The sequence below is a fragment of the Alnus glutinosa genome, chromosome 6 (genome assembly GCF_958979055.1).
Source record: "Alnus glutinosa chromosome 6, dhAlnGlut1.1, whole genome shotgun sequence".
NCBI classification, from domain to species: Eukaryota; Viridiplantae; Streptophyta; class Magnoliopsida; order Fagales; family Betulaceae; genus Alnus; species Alnus glutinosa.
The window spans coordinates 17,948,203-17,972,170 of record NC_084891.1 but is presented as its reverse complement, the minus strand read 5'-3'; the positions used below and the strand labels follow the sequence as shown (position 1 = coordinate 17,972,170).

At 35.7% G+C, this 23,968-nt stretch overlaps 2 protein-coding genes across 5 annotated transcripts; one reads left to right on the top strand and one right to left on the bottom strand.

The window, feature by feature from the left end:
• Positions 1 to 359: 359 nt before the first annotated feature.
• Positions 360 to 6,300, bottom strand: LOC133870229 (pentatricopeptide repeat-containing protein At2g34400). Of its 3 annotated transcripts, none has more exons than XM_062307311.1 (6): positions 5,302 to 6,300; positions 3,257 to 4,309; positions 2,725 to 2,800; positions 2,051 to 2,078; positions 1,876 to 1,956; positions 360 to 651 (listed from the first exon to the last, which is right to left on the bottom strand). In XM_062307311.1, exons 1-2 carry the CDS (start codon positions 6,225 to 6,227, stop codon positions 3,319 to 3,321), a joined length of 1,917 nt encoding a protein of 638 aa, XP_062163295.1. In that variant the 5' UTR covers positions 6,228 to 6,300; the 3' UTR covers positions 360 to 651; positions 1,876 to 1,956; positions 2,051 to 2,078; positions 2,725 to 2,800; positions 3,257 to 3,318. The 3 variants fall into 3 exon arrangements, with proteins under 3 accessions (XP_062163295.1, XP_062163296.1, XP_062163294.1); XM_062307312.1 differs by lacking the exon at positions 2,051 to 2,078 and having other exon boundaries at positions 2,663 to 2,800; positions 5,302 to 5,688; positions 5,890 to 6,300; XM_062307310.1 differs by lacking the exon at positions 2,051 to 2,078 and having other exon boundaries at positions 2,663 to 2,800.
• A 3,561-nt stretch (positions 6,301 to 9,861) lies between these two features.
• Positions 9,862 to 16,757, top strand: LOC133872014 (protein ROLLING AND ERECT LEAF 2-like). 2 transcript variants are annotated; one of them, XM_062309518.1, is made up of 5 exons: positions 9,862 to 9,885; positions 11,599 to 12,792; positions 13,584 to 13,795; positions 14,479 to 14,702; positions 15,759 to 16,757. In XM_062309518.1, exons 2-5 carry the CDS (start codon positions 11,703 to 11,705, stop codon positions 16,474 to 16,476), a joined length of 2,244 nt encoding a protein of 747 aa, XP_062165502.1. In that variant the 5' UTR covers positions 9,862 to 9,885; positions 11,599 to 11,702; the 3' UTR covers positions 16,477 to 16,757. The 2 variants fall into 2 exon arrangements, with proteins under 2 accessions (XP_062165502.1, XP_062165500.1); XM_062309516.1 differs by lacking the exon at positions 9,862 to 9,885 and having other exon boundaries at positions 11,255 to 12,792.
• Positions 16,758 to 23,968: the final 7,211 nt, after the last annotated feature.

The window sequence follows — 23,968 nt, the reverse complement described above, 5'->3', positions numbered from 1 at the left end:
GTTCTTTTTTACTTACCCTAGGGAGTGATTGATAATTTTGAAAACTTAAGGAACTATTTACCAAAACTCCACACCACATAGACCAAAAATGTATTTATCCCTTTTATTAAATGTTTTTGTTGCTCTCTTTCTCATTTTTATATATTTCCTCTGCGTTCAAGAGAGAAAGATGGCCTTGAACCTAGTGGATTCAGGGCATGACATCTATAGAAGGGTGTAACACTAGAAACTATATTTTTATTTTATAACTATTCCAAAAACACTACTGACGTGACAATCTCAACCAACCCTTAACATCGGTCCTTATTCAAAAAATAAATAAAATTAAATAATTAGTTAAGACTGTCACGTGAGCACTGTAGAATAAAAGTGTAGTTTTTAGCATTTCTATTTTCTTATAAAGGATGTATACTGTTCAATTCGATGACTTGTTTCCTGGGAAGAGCAATCCAAGACAAAAATCTCACCATATGATCCATTTACGACTTGCAGATATGGTTCTTGGACTCTTTCTCTCCTAAAGCATGATTGTCGCTTCAGTTCTTCCCCTGCACTTCACACTTGCACTTCATCAGTTTTTTCCTTGCTAGAAAAGCGTTAGGCAATGAATATGTGTGCCTACCCATTGTAAACAATTCATTGGGACCTTGCCTGGAGAGAAGAGTTCATTCAAATTCAGAAAAAGAAAATGGATAGTAGAGGAACAAATGAGAGAAACCAAGTCGAGATCAATCGAATTTGAAAAAATATTTTTTAAAAAATAAATAAAGAGAATCAATCAAAAAAAAAAATTAAAAAAAAAAAAAAAAGAAAAAGAAAAAAAGAAAAAAGAAAAAAGTTAGAAGGGAATCAATGAAGCAGAAAAGAGAGACTCCAAGGAAGAACAAAGTAAATTTAATAAATTCGAGCAAAACAATCATAGTAACTCGAGAAATATTGAAGACTCGTAAGAGATTGGTGAAGATTTAAGGAGGATCAAAGAAATCATTCCAGATTGGAGCAAGTTCATGACAATCCAAGGCAAATTAAAGAGAAATACAGCAATGCTCCAGAAAATGCTGTAGGCGCACATCAGCACACACCTACTATTAGCTGCTGGAAGAAAATCTCTTCCTGATAGATTCTATAACCAAATCTTTTCATGGTAAAGAAAAACAAACACATTTATAGAGAATATGTGCAAGCTGCGATTGAACATCAATCCTTAACAAAGAAAATTATGGAATCAAGCCATAAAACATTAGATGCATACAATGCAAATAGCAGAATCGATATAAATCTTATCTGAGTCCTCATTTATAATCCTAAATAAACCGAAGTTCAAATGGAAACAAACTGACCAAAGCGAACCTGCATGTATGTTTCTTTACCAAAACTGAAAACATTCAAAGAATAGTAATTCAGTTCATTACTTAAGGAAGAGAAAAGAAGTGTAATTGAAGATTTTAAGATCAATGAGCTTTTAGAGAAGAATTATGGGCATCTGGGCATGGATTTATTGAAATGAGTAGGGGGAATCACATTGTTCTAAGAGAGCCATGAGTTCCCACACATAATTTTTCCAAAGAACATATGCTTCTGTTTGAGTGGTCGCTCATCATCGATTGGAAAAGTTTCATATATCATTGAGTTTGTTTTGCCCATAGAAAGCATGTTCAACACATGGTGTACAGAAAATTTGAAAGATTTCTGACAAGAAAGTTTCCCAGAAGAACCAAAAAGATATATAGCAAAACCATTAAGTACTCTGCAAAAAACATTAAATAAAAAAGATCCCCATCTAAGCATAGACAAGGATAGATAACCATTTTGATAAAAACAGGATTAAAAAAAAAAAAAAAAAAAAACAAAGCAATTGATAGTATATTCATTCACCTCTCTGAGCTTTTAAATCCCAACACAATGCTTTGACATACCTATTCTTTCCAGGAATGTCAATTCCAATATTTCTCCAGGCTGAAAAGTAAGAATCAGAACACTTGGTTAATTGAGGGTGGCAATGATGGAAAGAAAAAGGCTAAATAAACATTACAATTCTTGTTACACTCACTTCAGGCCATAAGCAAAATAAATTTCAGCTGCATCGACAAACTTTCCCCTCAAGGAAAACATAGAAAAGATGCAACCAGTCAAAATAAAAAGTAAAGCTCAATTGACTAAACCATGCTCCTATTTGAGTGCTTTAGAGTTGAGGATTTTTTCTTTCTTTTCTTATTTAAACTGATGCACCCTCCCAAGGCAATTATTCTCTTTTTCTCAGGGAAGCTTGCAAATAATAAGATTTCATATAATATGGTTCAAAATGGCATCAAAGCATTTCACGGAGCATGAAACAATCATTGCCATTATGAATTAGAAAAAAGAAAAAAAGGAAAGGGAAAGGAAAAAAGAAAAAAGGGACAGGAAGATTAACTCAAGCAAGTCAACAACTTCCATGGAAAACAAAGCATAGAGACAGGCAGACACACACACACACAGAGCACAAGTAACAACAAACAAGCAGCAAGATGTCCAAAAAATATTATGCAGATTAGGGACATGTAATATCACTAACAACTTGTCTATTTAATAGAAGAGCTAAACAAAATTGTTGTCAAAGCTGCAATCACAAATCTTAATGGAGTCCAAAAAATCCAAGACAAAACTAATAAACCAGGAATACTGAGCTTGGCACTGCAATTCTGCAAGTAACAAGTTGCAATGTTCCCCAAAGTAAATGGATACAGCCAGATAAGATCAAGAGCGAATTTCAGGAGTTGCAGCTCTCTCTCTTTCTCTCCACTTGAAAGGCCAATGGCACCTGGGGTAACACAGACAACAGAATAAGATATAGCTGGCCAGCTGTAGTGAAAGACAAATTTAATGGGCAGTGTAACTTCCATTCTCAAGTTAATTGGATGATTGGTCCACACAAAACAGTGGTTTCTTTAAGAATTTTTATGACATCATAGCATAAAAGGTATCTTAATACGATGGATGAAATCACAGTCACAGGCTCAAGGGAATATTCTAATTTCCATATGTTCAATATTCCCATTATTTTTGAACAACTAAAATTCCTACTAGAAGTGGTTGAACTTTCTTCAGAGGAATTGCAATGTTTACAATTTGCCATGGCTTTATCTTTCAGATAAATGTAAAAAGCCACAGAGAGAAACTGAAGATCAGAAACATGTTCACTGCCGGCATAAAACTTGGCCAATGTGCACTAACAGCAAAAATTTAGTGGAAAAGTTAAGTTGACAAAATCACCAACCTATAAACACAGCGATTCCAAGCATATCGTTGGTCCAGAAGACTGCTAAGTAAAGTAAGTTTTTAACTCATCAGTCCTCTGTCCCCTTCAACTCCTTGTTCAGCAAATTCACCAATCTTCGGAATGTAACCTTCCCCCTGCAGCTCCTCATATAGCAGATCAAGTACTTCATAAATTTCTACCGAATTATGGTGTAAATCACCGCCAGCATGAAATTCATGAAGTTGAGTCTCAATCTCAATCCAGCTGCAACCAGGAGTCTTATTGACACCCCTCTGTCTCATCAACACTCTCATCCTTGCTGAATCATGCCACCTTTTCAAATTTGCAAAAATTTTTGATGAGATAACATAATTTCCAGAATTTGAAGGCTCTAGCTCCAGCAGTAGCTGCACAACCCGCTCACTGATATCTATGTTTCTGCGCTTCTGACAGGCACCAAGCAAGGCCCCCAATACAACTTCATCAGGTTTTTCAGGCATCTTCTCAATGAAGTCCCAAGCTTCATAAAGATGTCCTGCGCGTGCCAAAAGATCAACCATGCAAGAGTAATGCTCAACTTTTGGGACCAAACCAAAAGACGAGCTCATCATATCAAACAATTTACGGCCCTCATCAACCAATCCTACATGAACGCATGCAGAAAGTACTCCTACAAATGTGATGTCATTTGGGCAGGCAAACCCACCCTCCTTTGACATGCGCTCGAATAATGATAAGGCTTCTTGTGCCTGCCCATGAAAAGCAAGTGCAGAAATCATGGCATTCCAAGAGACATCATTTTTCTGTGGCATGCCTTCAAAGACTCTTTGTGCACTGTCTAAGCTCCCACACTTTGCATACATATCAACCAATGCAGTAGCAACATATATGTCATGCTGCAAGCCTCTTTCTGATGCATATGTATCAACCCATTTCCCAATGTCAAGGGCCCCAATTGAAGCACAAGAAGACAGCACTCCGATCAACGTGATTTTATCTGGATTAACACCCACCTCTCTCATGTGATTAAATAGCATGATTGCTTCATCTGACATTCCATTTTGTGCATATCTGACATTTATATTTTAAGTTAAAAATTAACATAGAACCTCATTAACACATCTAACTTGAAAAGGAGTCAAAAACATTTGAAAGTTAATGCAAATAACACACACACATATAAGCATATATTTCACACATACATGAGGGTTGTGTGTGCGTGTGTGTGTGTAATATGAGGGTTGCTTCTCATATTGAATTTGCTCTACTTATCCAAAGCATCACATTAGACACAGCTACTCTAGATCATGACAGATTGCTTTGAGTAAGGAGATGGAAGCAAATCTAAGTAAGTCCAAAATCTATTCATTTCAGGAAAGCTTCTTTGAGAATAGCATTATACACAATTATGCATAGAATTTGGGTACAAATAGTTCTGACAACATTCCCACATCAAGGAGACAAAAAGAATGGGAGGGGAGATGAGACCAAGATGCCTCAATGCAAAAAAAAAAAAAAAAAAAAAAAAAAAAAAAAAAAAAAAAAAAAAAAACAGAAAGCAGTTCTCTTCTACTTAAAACTTCAACACAATGGTAAGTGTGGATTCAATTCAGACATCCAAAAAATATTGGTTTTAAAAAATTATTTACCAAAATTATTAGTAGGCTGTGCCCTGAAAACTTCATGTCAATTGAGGGAGGATAAGATTATTTCTCATTTAATAGCAATAGGTCATGACTTAGAAAGAGATTAAAAAGGTCGATTAGGCAATTACATCGACGGTTCTAGTAATGAAAGCTTAATTTCCAGTGACTCTGATAAAATGATTCTCCTAATATTTGTCAGTCAAGGGAAAAACTTCTCCCTCCAAATAACAAAGAAGCTAAGGATGAGCCTGTTATAATGCATATATCTAATGATCTAAAACAACGACAGAATAAATTAACTACATTTCAGAGATTATATTATAATTTATCAAGCATAGTGAAAAAATTAAAATCATGCTTTCACAACATCAAGTCTAAAACAAAGCATAATTCAAGCACAGAGAAAGCAAAACTTGCCCCGTGATCATGGCATTCCATGTGACAACATCTTTCTTCCCCATAGTATCAAAAATCCTCCTTGCTGCCATTAAATCCCCACACTTACCATACATATCAATTAATGCAGAACCCACATAAGAGTTCAGCTCCATCTTACTCTCCACAACGAACTCCTCCACCCACCTCCCCAAACTCAAATCCCCTATGTCCTTACATGCCCCAAGAACGCTCACTAAAGTCATTTCATCTGGCTCAAACCCCACTTCCCTCATTTCGTGAAAAAGCCTCACCGCATCTGCAGCATGCCCCATCTTTGAGTACCCCGATATCATCGAGTTCCACGAAACCAAGTCCCTCTCAGTAATTTCGTCAAACACTTTTCGGGCCCAACCCAATTCACCGCACCTGGCATACATTGTCAACAATGAATGATATGTATGATCATCATTATCCAACCCAATTTTAAATATCAAAGAGTGGGCCACCCGGCCATGATTTAACGCTAAAAGATTCGCGCATGCAATGAACAAAAATGGGTACGTAAAATTATTGGGCTTTAGGCCCAAAAACTTCATTTGGTAATAGAATCGAAGGGCAAGAGCATACTTATGCCATGTATTGGTTAGGCCACGGATCATAACATTGAAGGCGTAGTCGTTGGGTTGGGGGATATGGGAGAAGAGAAGGGAGGCATAGGTGAAGTTTCTGAGGTCGATGATTTTGGAGAGAAGGAAATTAGATTTGTGTATGGAGTTAACGAGCATCTGGGTTTGTATTTGTTGCAACTGCTTGGTGGATACACATTTTTTCAGGAGGGACAAGAGCGTCTCACTGAGAGGTTTTTGTTCTCGTTGTTTTCGCTGTGGGTGGTTAAGGTGCTCGTGGGTGCTTGAGAAAATGAGAGCGCTGGAATTGAAGCGTGAAGGGACTTTTCTCCTGAGCATCGTCTGTGGGAGAGGGAATAGTGTATGGCAAATTGGCAATCCTGAGCGTCGCTATGGCCCAGAATGCCTTCTCTCCCATTTGAACCTAAAACTTTTATTATTTTTATAATATTTTTTTTTAAGTTTAAAAATTTTTAATTTAGTGTATTTTTTAATTTTTTACGATATCACCCCGTTATGATTTACCATAAGATCCTAACCGAAGAAATGAAAATTATTAAAATTCCCTCAATTTTTTATGATTTGATAATTTTATAATTTTATGAAGTTTACAGAGGTACAAGGGTCATTTTACCATTTGATCGTATGATTTAACTCCTAACCCTAAATGGGAGAGATGAGATTTCAAATTTTTTTAAGTTTAAATACATTAAATTGAGAGATTTTAAACTTTAAATAAGAGATCGTAAAAATAATGAAAGATTAAAAAGGTTAAATGAAGTTTTTTCTAAATTCAATGAACAAATTTTAATGCAATATGCTCTATCCATTTCTTTCACTAACCCCATTTCTTAGAGGGTTTTTGTTTTATTAATTTTTTTTTTAATCCAACGAAAAATGGGTTTACGATACTTGTAACCCAAAAAAATGACAATAATACTCCATCATCACATAAAAAATAAAGGAAAAACTTCACTTGAGTATTGAACTATTGGTCTATCTAACTTAAGGGTACTGAACTTCAAAACGTCTCAAACTAGAGTATCCAATTTTCTAAACATCTCAATTACAAATACTCCGTTAGGATTTACTATTAAATCCTGTCAAAATTTTCAAAATACCTATTTTTTTAGAGAAAAAAAATTATTAAGATTTAGGTGTTGGTCAGAATTTAACGGAATTAGAAAAATACTCATGCCTGAATCTTTGAAAATTTTTGTAAGTACTTCTTAAAAAATAAACACAGTGATATTTTGAAAATTTTAACAGAATTTAATGGCTAATTCCAACGGAATACATGTTATTGAGAATTTTTTAAAATTAAATACCTTAGTTTGAGACGTTTTGAAATTCAATACATTTAAGTCAAATAAGCAAATAATTTGGTATCTTTTAAGTAAAATTCTCCCAAAAATAAATAAAGAGAGTCGTGGGTGGCAACTCCATTGCCAGAGACACAACTAGGACATGGTTCTTCTTACGTTAGAAAGCAAGGCTAGATTGTGGGTAATGGACAAGGAAGTTCTTTTTAAATTTTTTAATTTGCAGGTAAAATTGTACTTTTACAAATTCCATCGGGATATAATGAATATTACACATTACGTATGTGTTTGTTGTCTAAGTTAATGAAAAATCCTAACGGGGATTAAGTGAAAAAGTTATGTAATTTTAAAATTATTTGTAACTTTGTATAGTTTGAAGAGATATTAAAATTTAAATGTAATTTAAAGGGAGCAACTATAGTTTACTAGAAAATAAATAAAAGAACGGGTTAATGTGACCTTTCACTATATCTCAGGACTAGGGTTGATAAAACAGGTTATCGTGCCAAGATTAGGTCAATCCGATTGATCCGCCAACTCGCCAACCCAAACTCGACACGAGTAGCTAAATAGGTTGGACGGGTCTACCCATCGGGTAGCTGATCAAACCATTTAGCTAAATGAGTCATAAACGGGTTTGCAGGTTATAAACGGGTGAACCCGTTTATAAACATGTCATAAACGAGCCAACTCATTTATAAACGTGCCATAAAAGGGTCAACCTGTTTATGACCCAAACTCGTTTAGCCTAAATCCAAATTCTATAACTTCGTGTCGTGTTCATGTCGAATTCACGGGTCGTGTCAAAAATTACCAATCCTACTCAAGACAAGTTCCATTAATTAAGTGACCTACAATTATTTGATATAGTTCCTTTAAGAGATCAACAAGTATTTACGTTGTTGATTTCAGCTTAACGCAAATCGCTTTTGTTGTTGATTTCATCTTTGGTTTGTTCGGTTTTTTTGGAAACTAGTCTAGATTCAAGTTTGTAAGGTTTTCAAACTCCCAATAGTTTTACCCATCATAGTGAGCCCCGGCTTACTTTGGCTGCACTTTCAAGTAACTTTTACCTTCTTGATTTCATTCCAGTGCATTGAAGTGCTAGTAGTCTATATAAATTGGGTTTCTCAATTGTTTAAGTTTGTATTTATTTATGTTTTTTTAATGTTTTTATTTTTTATTTTTTGTAATTTGTTTATGATGTACTTTAAAATAAAGTTTTTAATTTTTTTTTTTTTTTTTTTAAATTAATCTGGAGATCCCTAAAAGAACCTGCAAGGAACGGTAAGGGTAATCTCGATATTTAAGCATAAAATGCAGGAGGTTTTGCTAGTAAAGCCGTCACCGAGGCATCCCGCCTCTTTTAGTGGCACCAGGTTCCCCCCTCTTTTACTTTACAACCGCCTTTATTTTGCTTTTTCAAATTCTTTCCCCTTTAAGCATTCACATCACACCGTCGGCCTCATAAAAATGTTAAGCTAAAATTTAACTAATAAACTTTTTTTATTATTGTTTTAGTTTTTTTTTTTTTTTTTTTAAAAAAAAATACTTACATTTCGCTTGATATTTCATTTTGTTTAAATATTATTTTATTTTTGCTATTCTCTAAAAGGAGAAAGAATTCTATTGATTTTTTTTATTAGTATTTTTGTTGGGCACTGTAGCAACTAGCCAAGGTGAATATCCAGATGAAGAAGGTTTTTTTTTTTTTTTTTTTTTTTTTTTTTTTTTTTTATTATTAAAAAAAAAATTATTTACTATTTTTTGCTACAAGTCTAGCAAAAAATAACATTTTAACTATTTTAAATAGCCCAATATGAATGCTCGAGTGCTCGACTTCTAATTTCCAGTTTAGAACTCAATCTCCGGGTTTCCAAACGAAATACACTATAGATTTTGTTTTTGTCAAGTTTATCCCGATAGATGACAAAAATTTCTTATAAATTTGTTTGTAGGAAATTTCATACAACTCATATGTAAGAATAACATGTGTCCTTTAAATATGTACTTCTCACATGTTATTAATGCTATTAAAAAAGCATCTAAGAAGTACATGCTATTAAAATAAAATGTGATTCTTACATGCCAAGGGACATATGTCAATCTTATATGTGAGTTGTACGAAATTTCCTACAAACCAATTTGCAAGAAATTTCTATTCGAAAAGAAATTAAAACGGTACCAATGGACTAAAGAATAATATTTAGTAAACTGCTATATAATGTGACAGTAAAAATTAGCCTTTAAGTGAGCAATGCCTTATAAAAATAGTGAGACAAACTCTAAATATTATTTGTATTGTAATTTACTAACAGACTTTGTTTACTTGGTGGATGAAATACGGGTTCAGGGAATGATTTGTAATTATAGTACAACGTAGAATGATTTGTAATTTGAGTTAACCCCAATAATCAACGGTGCTATTATTCATGGGTATCATGGTCATTCTGAGAAAAGGAAAATTGTGAGAGAGTGGCACTGATGAAATTTGATCGAGCATGAAGGGCAAGGTTTGAGCTGTCATATTCTCCCTTTATTAGCTCGCCAACCTCGAACTTTTTATATTTTGTTTCTTTTGACCGTTACTTTTCTCAACGTCTCTTCTCTCTCTCTCTCTCTCTGTGATCAAGCTCCATCCTCTTAATCCCCCTCCCCCCGCCCGCAATATACAGGTATGCTTCTACACTCTAATGCATTCTGAGCTTTATGTTTTTCAACTCTTGTACAAATTCTCAATCGATCATTCTAAACGTCCGGCCTTTTCTCTTCTTCAAATTTCTTTGTTGTTTGAATCTCTAGCTTCTTGTCCTCTTAAATTTCAGCATTTTCCAGCAGTAGATACTAGTACCGATAATTTCAATCATGTGAAGTTGAATCTTCAAAATTCTTTAAATAGATCATATTATTTTCTGAAATGGGTAGTCTTTTTTTCAAATTCTTCTTCGATCTTCTGTAAGTTTCTTTTTACTAGTTGATGTAAGTTTTATTTGTGAATTATTTTTCTGTTTTCCAGGGCTTTCTACTTTGATTTTCTAAAGAGGCTATGTTTTGAATAGGTTAGTTTTTGAAATGGGTTTTTTTTTTTTTTTTTGGTTAAATGACTCCAATTTTCATGTTTTCAGAAATGGAATATATATAAATATTCTTTTTTTAATCTCAAATTGATTTTATTTTTGACTATTCAAAATTTAACGGAATTTCTTTATAGCAGAGTCTGCATGTCACATTCGAAATCTTAATCCCACCAAATTCTCATAAATATATTTCTAATTTTTTTAAATAGGTGGATAATGGGTGTCAACCTTTTTTGTTCATCTAACTTTAACTACTACTGATTTTCCTTGTTCTTCTTTTTCTTTTTCTTTTTCTTTTTTTCTTTTCTAACATTTACTGCCCATTATAAGTCTGGATATCTACGAACTTTTGGTTTCACTAGCTTTTGAAGTGGCATTAGTCCTAAACAATTTCATTTTGGAATTGGTTTTATGCTTTGATGTTTTAATTTTCATATTTTTCTTGACTCTTAAACATAATTTTCACTGAGAATTTTATTTTATTTTTTTATAATTCAAACGGGGCTTAATGTAATTAAAATATCCTCCTCTTTTCCAGTTCTGGTTTAGGACAGTTGCAGGCTTCACCATGTGACTTCTGCAAATGGGTTTTCTTTTTCTTCTTTTTGTTTCTATTTCTTTATCTCTCTACTTTAAACCTTTATCTGCTTTTGCTGTGCTACCAATTGCCCATTTATTCTTTTCAGAGTTTCTTTCTCCTTTTGGATGGTATTCTCTTCTCAATTATTTACTTCTTTTGAATTTATGCATTAATATTTTCAGGCTTTTCTTTACTGTTTTCTTAGTTTATAATAAGCCTGTAATTTTGATCATTTTAAGCATTTTGTTCAATTCAACACAAAATTTAATTTGATAAACGTAAACCCATACATTTTTAAACAAATTTATCCACAGATTTGGGGTCTAGCTGGTTGTTTTGCAAATGACTTGTTGGTCAAAAGTTCCACGCTCTCTTTCTTTCTTTCTTTCTTTCTTTGTTCCTACTTTTTATTTATTTATTTCTTTTCCAAACAATCCTGTCGTTGATGTAGCTTATGAATGATTTAAAGCTAGTTGAGTTCTTGGGTTTGTGGAGAATTTGTAGAGAAGGCTCAACAGAATCTCCGTTTCTTCATTCTGCTTTGTAAATTTCAAATCTTTTGAAGCCATCTCTATGACTTGGTAATTAAGAAAAGCACCCAAGCCTTTTGAAATTGTTCTTTTTGCATGTCAATTCAATCTCAAGATATCCTTTTCCTGTTCTGCTTTGTTGTTTTTTTTGCTTGCTCTCCACATTTTTTGAGTTACTAAACTTCATTTCCTTCCAAAAAGGCCTGGAAATAATCCTTATGAGTCTGGTGGGAAATTTCCATTTCAATTCAAGGCTGAAGAAAAATTTGTAGAGTGAAAAGGGAAACGGAAAGCAAAAGTGGGAGATGGGATGTTCCACATCAAAGCTAGATGATGAAGAGGCAATACAGCTTTGCAAAGATCGAAAGAGATTCATCAAACAAGCTGTTGAGCAGAGAAGACGATTGGCTTCTGGACACTTGGCTTATATCCAGTCCTTAAAAAGAGTTTCAGCTGCTCTTCGTGATTACATCGAAGGAGACGAGCCTCGTGAGTTCTTGTTAGATTCATTCATAACCCCACCTTTCACACCTGTAAAGAAAACCAGTCCCAGCTTCATCACAATTTCACCCAAATGTTTATCATCAACACCAATTCAGTCTCGGCCTAATTCACGTTTGAAAGTAAATTACCTTAGACCGAGTGGAGAGCCAGCTGTGTTGGTTGAGGAGAGACCTCAATCACCGGAGACTGTCCGAGTTGAAGCTTACTCTCCGGCGCACCATTTTGGGATTGATGGCTTCTTTGCAATGCAATCCTCACCTATGAGTTCTTCATTCTTCTCTTATTCCCCGAACAATAGGCCTAATATTCCTCCACCTTCACCTCAAACATCCCAATGGGATTTCTTCTGGAATCCTTTTTCATCACTAGACTACTATGGCTATGCAGCACGTAATAGTCTTGATGAGACAGCCATGGATGATGACATTGGGGGTATAAGGCAGGTCCGAGAAGAAGAAGGGATACCAGAATTAGAAGAAGAGACAGAACAAGAAGAATCTGATAATAAGGTAAATGTGACAGAAGAAAGAGCTAAAATTGATCTTAATTGCTCTGAAGAAGAAATTGTTGAAGACACCGATGAGGGCGAGGATGAGGAGGAAGAAACAGATAGTGGAACTGAAACTGAGCATCAGGTGAAAGGCTTTCAATCGCATTGTGCAAGCACAAAAATATCAAAAGCTCAAGAAATGGAGGTTGGTGATCAAGAAGAAGCCAAGGAAGAAACACCAGGTTTTACTGTTTATGTTAATCAGAGGCCAACAAGCATGGCAGAAGTTGTCAAGGATCTTGAAACTCAATTCATGATTATTTGCAATTCAGCCAATGAGGTTTCGGCATTATTAGAGGCTAGCAGAGCTCAGTATGCATCAACCTCGAATGAAATAACAGGTATGAAAGAAATAGTGGCTGAAATATTCTTCTTTACTCTGCCTGTAATTTGTTGAGATTCCTGTCTAGCCCTTTGCATCCATGCCCATCTTTTTTCCATTTGCAATCTAATATATCAGCAAGTCTTTAGTAGTTTGTTACAGGGATGTTTGCAATTGGCAAGCTAGGAGATATTGTGGTTCCAAATGTAGCTATAGAGTAAGTAGATAGATATAAGCTTATTGTTATTAAATCACTAGTTGTCCCAAAAGCTTAAGCTTATAGGAAATGGTGAATTTAATCATTTAATTAATCTTGTAATCATCCCCCTCATGTGTGGTTTCAAACTTTTTCTAAGTGATGCCCTAAGTGATGCCTAACATGTAGAATATTTAATATTCTTTTTGGCATGTGGAAGATTTAACTGAAATTGGAGGTGACTTACAGAGACACTATTTGAATTTAGGACTTCTGCTCTGATTCTATATTAAATCACCAGTTGTCAAAAAAACTTAAGCTTATAAGAAATTGTCAATTTAATTGTTTAATTAATATTCTAACAATTGTATTAGTTCTAATTAATTTCTTGTAAGCCTAAAATTCTCATGGAATAGGTGAATCATTATTAAATATTATAATTTCTTTTGGTTTTGCTTTATATGGATAGTCTCAATTGCTTTCTTGAATGCCAAAATGCACTTGTAGTAGCAGAATCTTCAACAAAATATTATACCTTTTACTGGTTTTGCTTTATGTTTCCTCAAATTCTCAGGATAGGAGCTTAGAGTATTTCTTTCTTTCTTTTTTTGCAGCCATGAAAATGTTGAACCCAGTAGCTTTGTTCCGATCAGCTTCATCTCGCTCTTCCTCATCAAGATTTTTAGTTAATTCTTCGAGCTCTAGAGATGAAGGTTATGAAAGCAGTAGTGACCTCTCAGAAGAACCCTGCATGTATTCAGGCAGTCACCAATCTACATTGGACAGATTATTTGCCTGGGAGAAGAAACTCTATGAGGAAGTAAAGGTAATACTTTTAACCTCCCACCAAAACTTTCAACAGTCACTAAGTTTCTGACTCTTGAGATGACATTTTATGAGATGAAACATGTGCAAAATACCCCACTTCAACAATACTTCATTTCAACGTACAAAATTGTCCTATATTTGTACATTCTCTAAATTAGTAAGCAGGTGCTATATGCCTCCTGTAGAAATCACTTCAGTTGCGAATATGCCCAATCGGTGGAAGACATGATTTGACACCTACTGTTTGAGTGTGCTTATTAACTTGAACCCCAAAATGAATAATTGTTCTGAAATTCATACATAAGGCTACTATTTTTCTCAACCTAATCTTCAAGATGATCTGAAGAAAGGTGGAACATCTAACTAACTCAAGAAAAAATAATGTTATAGTGTAATCCCTTGAATGAAATAAAGCAAGAAGAAACCAGAAGCCAAACCTGAATTTGGAATGATATTTAGCAATTTCTCTTTCAACTCGGAATCTTTTCTGACTTTTTACCAGATTGAAATTGCTTCATTGGGGAAACTGTTCAACTCTCTCAATCACTTTTTCATTAAAAATAGTTTTCTTTTGTTTTTTTTCAAGAATTGTTGGAAAGCAAATAGTTCACCATGTCAATAATTATGTTCTTGGAGCAACAATGGGAACCTGACCACTGTGTTTGTTACCTTCACTAACAGTCTGGAGAACGGGTTCGAATTTCCTATGAGAAGAAATGCAAGCAACTCAGGAACCAAGACGTGAAAGGAGATGACCCCTCTGCAGTTGATAAAACAAGGGCAGCCATTAGAGATCTGCATACCCAGATAAAGGTTTCAATACACTCTATTGAAGCAGTTTCAAAAAGGATCGAAACATTAAGGGATGAAGAATTGCAGCCTCAACTTCTTGAATTAGCAAAAGGGTATGTCACTCAACATCTCATTATCATTTTTTGTACGATATGACATTCTTCCCTGCTATGTGGAGAGACCGTTTAGCATTTTGGAGATACCAATAATTGCTCCTTGTGTTCTATATATCATGTGTTTGCTGAAATTATCATGAATTTATAGAAAATGCCAGTCATTATCACAAACAACAGTGACAAACAAAATTACTTGCATTTGTGAAACTCTAAAGATTATTCATGTATCATAATTCACAGTGATGGCTCCTATTTGTATCAAAGGCCTCTTCTTGTTGGTTGATGATATGTACAATCAAATTCATGTATCATAATTCACAGTGATGGCTCCTATTTTGTATCATAATTCACAGTGATGGCTCCTATTTTGTATCAAAGGCCTCTTCTTGTTGGTTGATGATATGAACAATCAAATTCCTTGTAAAGCACAGCAGAGCCTTCACATCCCTTGGATTAAGACATCCTCCTTGTGTGACATATCTGCGTAAATTCAGATATTAAATTCTGCACACATATTACAGAAATATAAACATTTTTTATTCATGATGATTTGATGAAATAATTTTGTGATTTTTACTTAGGCTTTTTTCCTACGCTCTGTCAACTTCAATTTTAATTTCTCCGCCCCAAAGTGATTCATTCTTGAATCCCTATAAGTTATTTTATAAACTCTTGCTAACTTATAGCATTGCCATTGGATATATACTACGAAAAATTGGTGGATGAGAAGAAATTTTTCACATTATTTGCTGATTATGATCCTGAAGCTTTGATCAGGCAATAATCTTGTTTAAATTGCAGTGTGTAACATGTGTGCTACCATTGTTCAAGGGGTATACTAAAATTCAACATTTTTATTAACTCCTTTCACTCCTAGTTTACCACTCCTAGGTATTCAATTTATACTGAGAATCCAACATTTTTAAATTCTGCATATTGACATTCCCATTGTAAAATTGTCCATTATTAACCCAAATATAAGCATTCTATTCCAGAAGAACATGTTTCTTTTTAATATTTCTGATAAGATGTATGTATATTGGTAAACAACAGGCTGGCAAGGATGTGGAAAGTAATGGCAGAGTGCCATCAGTCACAGAAGCGGACACTAGATGAAGCGAAGCTTTTACTAGCCGGAATGCCTTCAAAACTGGACGGCAAAAGACACTCCTCCATGTCAATAACCGAGCCACAGAGGGCAGCCCGTTCAGCTGCCAATCTTGAGACAGAACTCAGGAATTGGCGAGCCTGTTTCGAGTCATGGATCACTTCTCAACGATCCTATGTGCATGCACTGACTGGCTGGCTCCTCCGGTGTGTCCAGTCCGATCCCAACACTTCCCAAGTACTTTGCTCTCCTCCCCGGTCCAGTGGAACCCTTCCAATATTTGGACTTTGCATCCAATGGTCCAAGTTTCTTGATGCAATCCTTGAAATGCCAGTGCTTGACGGACTAGACTTTTTCGCGGCTGGGATGGGATCTCTCTACACTCAACAGGTAAGAGAGGATTCTCATCGTGCACCAGTTGGGTCAAAGAGATACGGAAGTGGATTACTGGAGGAATCCGGTGGGAATATGAAAATGGTGGAGGTTGGTCAGGTAGAAGAGGTAATAATGACTGCAGAGAAAATGGCTGAAGTTGCAATAAGGGTGCTTTGTGCTGGAATGTCAGTTGCTATGAGCTCACTCACAGAATTTGCTGTTGGTTCTGCTGAAGGATACGCTCTACTTGTTAATCAATGGGAGAACAGCACCAATGGGGCTGCTTGAACTACGGATATGTTACTTAACAGTATTTTGTTGGATACCTTAGGAATGGGTGTAATTTAGGAATGGGTGTAATTAAAAATATAACTTGTTAGCTGATGTACAAGGTGTAGTTTAGAGTAATTGGCATCCCCACCCCATCTCTCCTTTTTATTTTACTTTATTTAATTTTCCAAATGACCAAGGAGGAGAAGAGGAAATAGGTTGTAATATGTAAATTCCAGAAATTTTCATTTCTTTTTTGCGATCCACTTTTTCAAGTGATCAGAGGGAGTGATTGATAATTATGCTCGTTATCCTATTTTCTTCATACGTAGTTAATGTAAATGGCCTGGTTGATTAATTCTCATCCAGTGCAAGAACTCTATTTAATTGATGGCCAGAAGCTACTTCTTCACATTGATAATCGAACTTCCATTTAAATGCTTTTTCCAATGGCACTTTTTTTGCGGTATTTACAGTGAAATGAATGGATCAAGAATCTGTGAACAGAATTGTGAAAATTCACCTCTCCCAACAACCCGACGATGATCAAGATCTGGTCCCGGAAAGCAATAAGAGTAAGGGTGTGTTGGAGATTGCGATTTCATAGACAAAAAATATGATTTTAAACCAAATCGCAGAAAATAAATCGTTTAGAAATTGCGCTTTTAAAAATTGAGATTTGAAAACGCAGAAAATTACTTTTTCAAATCACAGCCAAGGGAGTGCTTTTTTGAAAACGCAGAATTTTAAAAACTAATTTACGATTTTAAAGGTCAAACTGCGATTTTGCCAAACGCTTAACTGCGTTTTTAAAAAATCATTTTTTAAAATAGCACATTTTAAAATCATTATTTTTAAATCACACTTTTTGAAATTGAAAACCCCAACGGACCCTAAACCTTTGAACCTGGCATGTGAGGCAAAACTTCTTGAAAGGTTAAAGCTCCATTTGTTTTGATGTAAAATGTTTTTTGGATAACGTCCTATTTTGCAATGTTTGGTAAGACTGAAAATAGTGGTCAAATTGAAAACATTTTCATTTGACCAAGAAAACCTTCTTTAATTTCCGTAAAATATTTTCATTTTTTGCTCCGTTTTTTTTTTGACGTAATATATTTTCCGTTGTAAAACATTTTCAACGAAATAATTTTTTAGAAGAAATGATTTCTTTGAAAATATTTTTCGGCGTTTGGCTCATACAAAAAAATCACCAACGGCCAAAAACCACTGATGACAAGATTCCATTACTAGTCGGCAGGATTTCGGCTACTGTTGCAAGATTCCAGCGATGGAGGTTGGAATCCGGCAGCAATGGCCAGATTCTGACCAGTTTTACCTGAATCTAAGTTAGCCAAATTCCAGCAAAGGTGGCCGGAATCTAGCACAAATGGCTAGATTCCAGCCAAACTGGCCGGAATCTGGAGACGGTGGCCGTACGTCGCCAGATTCCGGTAGTGGTCACTAGAATCCAGCCAGTGCTGCCAGATTCCAACAATCAGATACCAAAATTCGGGGACCTTCGGCGGTAGATTCAAACTACCAACAAAATCCAATGCCCAATTAGGGGTGTAGAAACGAAGCGGTTATTAACCAAAAATAACTGGTAACCGTTAATAACGGCCAATAACCGCTAACCAAAGAAACCGAAAAATAAAAAATAACCGCAACCGGATGACCGGGTATCCAGTTGTGGTTATCGGTTATTACATTCTAAAAAACGAGTTAATAACCGGTTAACCGCAACCGGTTTTTATCATTATATATAATTTATATATATATATACTAACACAACAAGCATCAGTCTATCAACGAGTTCATCGTCATCACTCATCAAAGGCAGAAACAATATGCGTTGGTCTATCACTTCTCAGCGAGTTGTATAAACGCATAGGAGACTTCTTAATCTGCAATTGACCCAACAAGCTCTTTCCCAAGGTCAACACCAGAAATGGGTAAACGGGTTGTTGGAAGGCTCCTTAAGGTACTTGGATGCATGTGGAAACACCAGGGATTCTGTTCTCTCAATGAAAGAAACTATTCAAGAGCTTCAATCTGCTCTTCGCCGGAGAAAGGTTGGAGACTTGAGCGTCGAAAGCGTTGACTCTGCTTACATTTGCTTGAGAAGAAAGATGATTTTTTTTTTTTGAAAAACTCAACATATATGAAAACCGGTTATCAGGTTAATAACCAGGTTAAAATAAAAGGATAACCGGTGGTTGGTAAAAACCACAACCGGCCTACCGGTTGCGGTTGCGGTTATTGAAATAAGAATAACCAGGGACCCCAGTTGCGGTTATGAGCTAATAATCGTTACCGCAACTGGTTGTACACCCCTATGTCCAGTGGTGACAGATTCTCACAAATGTGCGTGCAAGAATGAAGAGTTTAAATTCAAAATACGATTTTTAAAATTGTAAACCCTCTTCTCCCAATTGGAGCAACCCTGGGATCATTTTATTTTTCGCTCAGAACCCAAAATCCATGAGCATCATTTTCTGAACTGTCATTTCACCATAGTATTGTGGAAAAAACTTCGTGGTGGCCAAGAAGCCAGGCCCAAGAGCAAATCGGCTTTGGAATCCCTAGACATAAAAATTGTGATTGAGCAGTGGAAGAAAGAAAGAGCTTTTATCACAGGTGAGGAACAATTCTTGCCACTCTTGCCCTACGTTTTTCTATTCTCCATTATCCTTCACAAACATCATTTGACGTAAGCATCAAAGTTGTCCCATGCTAGCACACTTCCTGTGCTTACCCCCGTTCTTGTTGCAGGTATTCTCAACCAGAGCCTTGGGGTGCAGTCAATTGTATCAACAACTCGATGACCATCATTTTATGGGTTCTGATCTCTATCATCGAAATATTTTTATTTGGAGAACATCATTTTACGAGCTTTAATTTTTGTTTCGAGGATTCATATTCCCCAATTTCTTCTATCAAGGATTTTTAGGCCCCGATTTTTATTATCGAGGATTTTTGGGTGAATTATGGAGTTTTTTTTCCAAGTCTCGTTAAAACGATGGCTTGAACGAAGAGACTGTTCATCATATTCTTTGAACCACCATTCGCCCAAACTTTATAATTTTCTTCCATTTTTCACTCTCCAAACTCTTCAAAACCCTAAATTTAACCTCTTTTCTCCTCCTTACATGGTTATGAGCCCCAAAAACCTAACTTTACTTTCTACTTCCCAAGATTCAAACTTTTTCCTCTTAAATCCAATTTTCCTCCAACAGACACCTCAAGATAACCCCTAGCTCTAAGTATTTGGTCTCATAATCCTTAAAGCTCACACATTTACAATGCATGACCCGTTTGGTAGCCTAAACCTTTGAAACGTTTCACATTTTCTCCCAAAGTTTGGGTTTTTCTTACTAAAAACTCTTTATTTTCTCCATTTCATACCTTAACCAACACAAACTCAAACACTCAACGCACACATACAAAATATACTTTAAACACAACTCTCCTATACACACTAGCATACAAAAATAAAGAGAAAATTGTGAGTTTTTACCTCATTGTAGCTTCAGAAAACCTCCAAGTTCTCTCTCTCTCTCTCTCTCTCTCTCTCTCTCTCTCTCTCTCTCTCTCTCTCTCTCTCTCTCTCTCTCTCTCTCTCTCTCTCTCTCTCTCTCTCCCTGGCTATTAGAAAAACAAATGAAATGAAGGGTTAGGATTTCTCTAGAGCTTGTAAAGCTCTACAACTATTTTTGTAGCGTTTTGGACCTATTTAATTCGCATGCAGGCCATTCTCGTTCGAACGGTCCGTGTCTCGTTCAAATGGTAAATTCAAATCATTTAAGATGTGGCGTCCTACGTGTCATGTTTGAATGGCTCGAATGACTTTCCTCATCCATACAAGCCTTGTTAGAATGCGAATCGGGCCGTTCAAACACCACACTTGATTCAGAAATTCCAAATATTCTGAACTCCATATTTCTTATATTCCAACCAAATCATCTCCAATCCTTCCCCAATTAACGACCCTAATCATTTATGTGCCTTAATCCCACTCTCTTAAATTGTTTTTAATTTATTTATAATTTCCATGTGTTTGGGTGAGGAGTTACATAGGACAGAAAAGACATGGCCTCGCCCCATGTACCTCAAGAGATAGGCTCCTAAAGATGTGGACACGCGGCACATACCAAAGCCTTGGCATCTCCCAAGCATTGAAGGTCCATGCCATGCACTCGGTATTGAAAGGCCAGAGGCAACCTCGATTAAGAGTAAAGACAATATTCCCAACACCCGACCAGCTAGATAGGTCAACCACGGGAATGGAGAAAAACTGATACTGATAAATAATTAAGGGCCCCACTCCAAAAAAAAAAAAAAAAAAAGAAAAGAAAAGGAGAGAGCGTAGGAGCCTCTTGCCTAGCACAGCTACATGCCTACCACATGGCATATAATCAAGCAACTTGAAAAATAAAGAGACTTCTAATTTACGGTGTGTGTGTGTGTGTGAACAATGTGTAACAAAATATCATAAGTGCGGAATTTAAATGAGATAGATATTTTGTTAACGAAGTGAAAACTTAATTAAGAGAAAAACCACTCTAAGGCAGCCAAACCCAGGAATTCCACACTTCAGAAGACAAAGCTAGTAACAAGACAGTAACACTCACATACCTTTATGCAGCGATCATATCTTGCACTCTGACACGTAACCCAACGTGAACGCCTCCCAACCAAGTCTCCTACTTGAAGGGGTCTTCAATCGATTCCTTTAACTTAGGGCTCCTCCCTAAGCTAGACTTCAACACGAGCAAGTCACACACTGGACAACCCTTAGAGAGCTAGCAGATCTTCACAATTTCTACCTAAACACCATCTCTAAGTACAGAAGAATTCAATACTGAATTCGTAAAAAATACATGCCTAGAGGCCTTTATTTATAGGCTTAGAAGACCTAAAACAAGTCTGTCTCTGATTTCTCTAGGTGGCGTCCAGACAGAAGCATAGAGCATCCGAACAGTGAACTATGCAACCGCCTTTCCATAACGCGCTTCATGCTCTCCATATTAAGGTCGCATCCAGATGGTGTTGCCCTAGAGTTCGGACAGTTGCAAATTGTTTGCATGTAATTTCCTTATCAAGGAGTGCGTCCGGACGGTGTTTCCCTGTTGTCCAGACGGTTGCAAGCTATCTTCCCAATCTGTGTCTGCAAAGGAAATTTGAATATTTCTCGAACTCTGATTGGTGTCCGGACGTGTTGCCATGATGTCCGGACGGATGCAACCTGGAGCTGTTCAGAAGCTTCTCGACACTGATGGGCATTTGGACGCATAACTAGGCCATCTGGATGCATCACTGGGCCGTCTGGACAGAAACAAAGGATCCGACTTTTGTTGAGTTGGAATTTGCACAAAATCTTCTTGGAACTCTGAAATAGCGTTCTTGAAGCTTGTGACACTGAAACTTGTCATAATAAGGCTCTTTCCATTTTAGAGAAATAAATTCTAATAAACTGGAGATTCTGAATAATACGACATCCCTGTTAAAACAACAACATTACATAATAGTGATTTTGTTAACAGAATGAAGCTAACAAAACTAATAAACTCTCCCTTTGGCCATTCTGGGGCAAAAATCACTTTACCGGTTTAAAAATACAATCCCGGTCCAAATAAAAAATACTCCCCATTTTTGTCTCAAAAGGATAAAGGGTAAACAGAATATAGAAAAACCATAGTTAAATAGTTCTAAAGTCCAAATAATCAGAAGTTTGTAAAACAACTGATAGAGGGAGGAACAAAAATCTTCAAAGCACCAAATCCTACTGATTCATTGAACCATGTGACGGAGAGAAATCCGTTCATTAATCTGGATTTGTGCCACATTGGCTTCTAGCTCCTGAAGCTGGGAATGCAAAGACTGAACACCTTCAGTCACTTGAGTTTGCAAAGCCTGAAACTAATTATCCGCAGATTGAAATCCTCTAGTCAACTAGTATGCAAGATAAATAAGAAGATTCACTACTGAACCTCTAGTTGGTGCAAATTTGGAGGAAGATGCTACGGAAGGCTCTACATGAGCTGGGGGAACAAGCTCATATAAATCCTGAGACCTTTGGAGTTAATCATTTAACTTCCACACAGTTAATTTTCCAAAGGGTCCATCTGTCGAATGCTGTGCTGGGAGCCGCTAGATGACATTTTCTGAAAATAATAATAATAATAATAATAATAATAATAATAATAATAATAATAACAACAACATAAAATAGAAATATTTCCAAAAATACCACTACAAAGAAATATTAGATCTTGTTAGTTCAAAAAAAAAATGTGGTATTATGACGGCTGTCAATTGAATGCCAAAAAAAATATAAGCAAATATTGCAATCCAAATGACATAGTTATATCAAATATCAACCCAACACATAGACAGAAAAGGATTTTCATGCACAATATCTCAACAAAATATTCCGCTCAATAAATATTCCATTATTCTAAAAAGCATAACAACTTCAAAGAACAAAGGAAAACAAAGAGAATATAATGGAATTCCAAAATCTTGGGAGAAATCCGCGAGAAAAACACACAACATGATAGAAATAAGAAAACAATGCAGTGTTGTGTGAATGGCAAAGAAAGTAAAGGCTTGCGTCCGGACGTGGTACACACTCGTCCGGGTGGTCCACTGCCAGATTAGCAATTGGCAGGGCTGCATGCGTCCGGACTGTAAGCCAAGTCCATCTTGACGTTTCACATTAGAAGCTGAAAATAGAGGAAAAATCTGCAGAAAAATAATTTTCCCTAAAGTTAGCTTCAAAACACGCATGTATAAACAATTGATAAAGCAATCAAATAGCATTTCAAAAATATGCAAAGATATAATTGAGAGTCAAGTATTCAATAGGCACAAATTTTCCTGCAGATAGAAAATTTAAATAGATTACTCAACTCATGCAATGTGTGTGTGTGTGTGTGTGAAAGTTTTTTCAATAAGGTATGATGTTTGTTGATATGATTTAAAGCAACTAAATTTTCTAAACAAGAGAGAAAATCAAAGATAGATTAGTCAAAAGTCAAACCTTTTTTTACTAGGGTCTAGCCACCCTCATCTGATACACTCCCCCTAAGATGCAGCACTTTTCTTTTACTTAGTCCTTTAGTGACTGTCTATTTCCATAATGATTTGGTCATTGACTGTTTCTTTAGGGATAAGTTTAAGAACAAATTTATAGCACAATAAGCAATGAATCTTTTTCATTATCTATTATTACTGAAATTTAAATGCTTTTTATCACTTAGTGTTGCAACCTAGAAAGAATGCCAGAATTTATGGGTTCTAGGTTCAACTAGCGAGTTGGTCAATTTGACCATCTTATCAAAAAAAAAAAAATCTCTCTTATCAGAATTTTCAGAAGTTAAAAATCAGAGAGTAAAAAAAATGTATCTTAGGGGAACTTTGGATAGTGAACAATTTTTCATCACATGAGAAAATCAACTATCTAAAATTAAGATGCAACAGGAAAACTTAACAGATATCAGGCATAAAC

Excerpts from the sequence above, each read along its gene's own strand:
- LOC133872014 (XM_062309518.1), top strand. The coding sequence starts at position 11,703 with ATGGGATGTTCCACATCAAAGCTAGATGATGAAGAGGCAATACAGCTT. Across the intron at positions 12,793-13,583 it reads AACCTCGAATGAAATAACAG|CCATGAAAATGTTGAACCCA; the intron begins GTATGAAAGAAA and ends CTTTTTTTGCAG. Across the intron at positions 13,796-14,478 it reads AACTCTATGAGGAAGTAAAG|TCTGGAGAACGGGTTCGAAT; the intron begins GTAATACTTTTA and ends CTTCACTAACAG.
- LOC133870229 (XM_062307310.1), bottom strand. The coding sequence starts at position 6,227 with ATGCTCAGGAGAAAAGTCCCTTCACGCTTCAATTCCAGCGCTCTCATT. Across the intron at positions 4,310-5,301 it reads TGGAATGCCATGATCACGGG|ATATGCACAAAATGGAATGT; the intron begins GCAAGTTTTGCT and ends TATAAATGTCAG.